At 34.1% G+C, this 5,166-nt stretch overlaps 3 protein-coding genes across 3 annotated transcripts in view; 2 read left to right on the top strand and 1 right to left on the bottom strand.

The window, feature by feature from the left end:
* The window catches only part of LOC107270929, a 1,384-nt gene extending 682 nt beyond the window's left edge, over positions 1–702 (top strand). The window contains exons 4-5 of the mRNA XM_025088238.1: positions 138–247; positions 376–702. Of these exons, the coding sequence (XP_024944006.1) occupies positions 138–247; positions 376–612 (347 nt within the window). The 3' untranslated portion in view covers positions 613–702. The remainder of the gene's footprint in view (positions 1–137; positions 248–375) is intronic.
* A 218-nt stretch (positions 703–920) lies between these two features.
* LOC112494838 (aspartic acid-rich protein-like) lies at positions 921–2,329 on the top strand. The gene is made up of 2 exons (XM_025088240.1): positions 921–1,092; positions 1,447–2,329. Exons 1-2 carry the CDS (start codon positions 1,008–1,010, stop codon positions 1,704–1,706), a joined length of 345 nt encoding a protein of 114 aa, XP_024944008.1. The 5' UTR covers positions 921–1,007; the 3' UTR covers positions 1,707–2,329.
* Positions 2,330–3,606: 1,277 nt separating this feature from the next.
* LOC107270930 (small nuclear ribonucleoprotein-associated protein B) lies at positions 3,607–4,919 on the bottom strand. The gene is made up of 3 exons (XM_015746391.2): positions 4,672–4,919; positions 3,912–4,446; positions 3,607–3,834 (listed from the first exon to the last, which is right to left on the bottom strand). Exons 1-3 carry the CDS (start codon positions 4,672–4,674, stop codon positions 3,716–3,718), a joined length of 657 nt encoding a protein of 218 aa, XP_015601877.1. The 5' UTR covers positions 4,675–4,919; the 3' UTR covers positions 3,607–3,715.
* Between the last annotated feature and the right edge of the window lie 247 nt (positions 4,920–5,166).

The raw sequence follows: 5,166 nt of genomic DNA on the forward strand, positions 1-5,166 counted from the left end.
GACATAAACGCAAATAGGCGTGCTCTAGCACCTTAAAGTGGCAAGAACCCAATATCTTTTACGTGATCTTTGATTTCAACACCTATGCTAGCTCCCTGATGCTCCCGCATACGTTCGCTCACGCATAGGACGTAACACTGTAGCACTATTACCACATCGTATATCAACGAACGGCGATCAAGCGGTAACAACAATGTTGTCTACAATAAATTTATCGCAGCCAGAAACTGCCAAATCAAATATAAAGGTCAGTGTTAATACTCCTTTATCGATAAAAGACAGCTTTATCTTAACTGCAATTTAATTGAATTAAATGTAATTACTTGATTAGATTTTTTTAAATCTGAAGTTGAAATTATATTCAATGCATTACAGGATATTTCTGAGAGAAATAATAAAGTTCTTTCCCAGTTTGTCGAAACATCCACCATTTTTAGTACAGATCCTCCTAAGACGTCTATTATAAATCCGATTTCTCACGGTGCAACAAAGGATATATGTAATGATGATTCAATTAGTAATAAGACATTACATATGAATTGTAGTGTTACAAGTAATTTCACAATTGAACAAAAGGAGGACAAACAAAGGTCAGTACCAAGAGAATATTAAATAGTAATATAGTCATACATACATACATACATACATACATGCATGCATACATGCATACATAAGATACGAGGGGGCGAATAATAAGTAATAATAACGATAATATTCGATAAGAGCATGCATACATACCTAACCTACATACATACATACATACATACATACATACATACATGCATGCATGCCAGCACAAACAAAGGTCAGTACCAAGAGAATATTAAATGGTAATATAGTCCATGATATGTATCATCATGTTTTGAGCGAATAAGTGACACGTTTAGCCTAAATACTATTATTCTGTTTACTCGAAATATAGAAAAAGTAAAGAGAATTCTACAAGTCCCCTAATAATCGAGAATACCGAATCGTATTCTATTGGAAGAGACATAGAGTGCAAAGAAATGCTCACTAGTCCTCGAAGTGACGACAACGAAATACAAGGCACATTAGATCCGCAAACGGGAATATACAGTATACAATCAACAGGTAACAAGCAGGAACTTTGTAGTGGTTAAGGCTAAGAAAAATTTAGCAAAAATAAAAATGCAATATAAATTGTGTATTAAACAAAATTGTACACCAAGCTGCAGATAAACGAGTTATATTCTTTTTGTATTTTTGAATTATGTGAGATACGTGACCTATATCTCACGAACATCTTAGAAAAACTAAAGTCCCAATGTTTATTTCTTAATTTTGTTCATCTCTTTATTTCGTAGCATGTCTCTTTTTTCTTTGACTTTTTGTAATATGGCCTTCGTGCGTAAATTTTGCTGTACAATTGCACGTTAATACTAGTAAGAATTTCTGCGTGTATGACGGTCCTGAATATTGTTTCAGGTGATGCTATAAGTAAGGTACATATAGAAGAAAATATGCCTAATGCAGGACTTGATATATTTAGTACGGCGTTAGCGTCGGCAGATATTAATTTGGAAAGTTTGGAGTATATGGAAGACGGTGATAATGAGGAGGGTGATGATGATGATGACGATGACGATCATGGTGATAATGATAAGGAGATGGGATATAACGATGGCAATGTTGAAGACGATGGTAATAACTTTGCCAGAAGCGAGGAATTCAATATTAGGCATTGATCACTTCAATGATTTGTACGATTAACAAATTAATCGTTAATATGATATATTATCAATTGTTAAAGATTTATTTTCTTCTCTATTTTTTGTTGTTTTAATACGATGAGAATTCACCACGGTAAGGGAATACCATGAATTCCTGGATTTCATCTTTCTTCTATATTCTATTTTCAACTGCTCCTTTTTGAAATATCATTAATTTATAGAGGTGCAAGATGTATCTCGTTATTAGAAGAGACGAACTGTTTGTGATAAATCGAGTTAAAAACGGCAATATTGCAATGGTTTAGGATCTATTTGATTATTAGAGGCGGAATTTTATTGTTCTATATCTAAATTTCTATTTTAAATTTGCAATTTTTTCAAAGTGAATCTTAAAGGAAGAAAAAATACGTCTATAACCACAAGTTAGTGTACCAAAAATTCCGTCTGAGAGACAAGGGTTTCTCCAAGATGCTAGTACAGGAGCAGGGTACAGAATGTTGGAAAATGTCGAATATACCTTCACAAAATCTGGAACGTAACTACCGATAAATATAATATTTCTTTTACGTTTGGAAAATATAAGTTTTTAAATAGTCTAAAATTTTGAACGGTTAAGAAAGTAAATTGTTTAACATTGATTGCCGTATTTTGCATGGCCTTTGAAAATTATCCAAGAAACTTAACCTCCTGAAATTCTGTATCCTTTATGATTTCTCTGTGTCGAATTATTAGATCCTTGACAGCTTCTTGTCAATATGTAGCAATCAGTTTATTAGAAAATAATTGTCTGAATGATATATGAGTGTTGTCCACACATCTATATTTTATATGCAATGAACAAATGTGTTTTAAACACTGCTGCTCATGTCCTTTACTCTTAATCTTTTTCCACACTTTCATAGGAATTAATTGTAGTAAACAGTACTGTTTTGATATTGAATTCATAAAGCACAATCACGCACGGTATAAGCTCTCTGTGAAGTGCTTGTCTTAATTGTAATTTTATATTTGTTAGAAAACTTGTTGAATAACATTAGAGAGAATTGGGGCTGGAGAAAACTTTTTGCAGAAAAATGAGAGTTAGGGTCAATTTTTTACATTCTTATATTTAAAATGGCCTCTGGACATACCAGATTCGTTAAGTTAATAGTGCCAAAATGTATTTCGTGAGACTAATAATTTTCATTTAATGATAGAATTGTTGATTAATTGATACCGGTGATAAATATTTATATTAGGAGCCTAATTGATACATTTTCTTAACTTATTTCTTATTCTGAAATATGAAAGAAGAACTTATTCTTATGTAAAAAATTTGGAGCATTTTTAACAAGGACTTATTCGCATGATTGTACTAGAGATATATAAATAATTGAATCAGTCGATAGGTAAAAATATTCTGTTTAATAAAATAGAGGAGTTCGACGTTCGATATTTCAATCTCTTATAAATTATTTGTCTGATGGTCTTCAATTCTGAAGTTTTATACGTAATCAGTGAATACCATTCAATTGAAATTGCATTGATATTACCAGTTTATTGTCACAAAATACACAGAGATAAACACAGAGAGAATAAATTCATTGTAATATATTCAGAGAAACTAATATAAAATATTTTTGGGACTATGCAATGCGTGTTTATGACATGTCATTTAAAAGAGAAATTGATAAAGATACGGTCTACATGTGTAAACATCACTGTAAATAAATGTGCGTTGAAATACAGATAAAATACGATCATAATTGGAAATAACTATTTTCATTAAAACGTAGAATGATAACTAATTATGTTCTTTATTTAGTTTACAGTAATGAATATGTATTAAAATACTTTGGGATTCCCGAGGAAAACCGTTTTTCCGGTAATTTGTAGGTCATTAGAATATTACAAGACTGGGTTTCATAAACAAATATTGCTCTTGAAATAGTAATTTATTTGAATTTAATTTTATTGGTACTTTATTCACGAGTAGCATGACACGTTTTTCTTTTTTTCATCTAAATTAAAGGCTTATTGAGTAATTAGAAAGGTCGTGGCGGAGGAGGACCACCGCGCATCATACCAGGTGGTGGTCCACGCATTCCTGGAGGTCCCATAGGAGGTCCTCCCCGTCCCATGGGAGGCATTCCTGGAGGCATACCTGCAAAATGGTAATGTTGAATTAAATGAAGGTCCTTTTGATGCATCAACATTTTCATTATTCCTAAGTAGTCTTACCCATCATTCCAGGAGGTGGTCCCATCATTCCTGGAGGTGGACCACCAACAGGCATTCGTGGAGGTCCACCAGGATGCATTTGTGGAGGTGCAGATACTTGTCCTCTTCCTCCTGGAGTCATTATTTGTTGAGAAGGTCCTCCAACACCACGCACAGGTCCTTGTAGTCCTGCAGGGACTCCTGCAACATTTGCGGGCATTCCTCGACCTGCTGCTCTTCCCATGCCTGGTCCTGGAGCAGCTCCAGGAATTGGAACACGTGGCAAGCCTTCTTCAGGAGGTGGTGGTCCTTCCACAGTTAGTGAGACAATATTTTCTCCTCTCAATAACACAAAACCAAGTGAACGTTTCTGTTCCCGTTCAGGTTGCTTTGTATTCTTTGGCTTGATTTTACGAAACTCTTCGCAATCACCCAGAATAAGGTTCATATGCTTATCAAAGGCCTTAAACGTGCCTATAAATGTCCGGGAATCTTGAAGAATTATCCGGACTCTGTAATTGATGTGCTGAAGCATCTTATTATTTTTACCGATCGTCTGAAATATAATATAGATTATTAGTTAAATAACATGTAAAAAAAGTCTGATTATTTTTGATAAAATGATCATAGTTAATAAAAATAAATCATAATGTACAATTTGGTGAAATAAAGTAAATACAGAGAAATATTAAAGAAATCGGAAACGATGCTAAGTGAGGTTACAAAACCGACGCTTCCGACTACATTGAAACTATAGCTTTAGTATAATAAACATAGTTACCATGATGATAGATCGGTATCAGCGGTCTTAATTTAAAAAGTCGCTGTGAATATTCACACAAAAAGTGTATCGAACTAAGCTCACGCTAGAAACACGTTATGCACGCTAATGAATTTTCTGGCTCCAAAATTTGCGTGCTTGCACGCAAAAAAGTGGGAGTAGGAACACCGCTCATATAACCATTGCTCGTAGCGTGTTCTGTGGCGCCTAAAATGACCATAGAATATAAAAACACTACATGATGTATACTTATTACCGGGTAATTACGAAGGAGATAAATAGTTCATGTTCAAGGTGCTTTCACAGCTTTGACGGACTAATTGGATAAGAGGGATAATCAGAGTCCTGATTCGTCAGAACATTTAACACTTTGGTTATCGAAAGGTATCTGTTTTGTCCGATCTGTCAAAAAAGCTGTGATGCAATCGTATGGCTGCAAAGTGTGTACAGTGGCAACTCTAGGAATAACGTACAATGTCTACGGTATAGTTAGTG

Source organism: Cephus cinctus, unplaced genomic scaffold (genome assembly GCF_000341935.2).
Source record: "Cephus cinctus unplaced genomic scaffold, Ccin1 Ccin1_scaffold0857, whole genome shotgun sequence".
In the NCBI taxonomy this organism is placed as follows: domain Eukaryota; kingdom Metazoa; phylum Arthropoda; class Insecta; order Hymenoptera; family Cephidae; genus Cephus; species Cephus cinctus.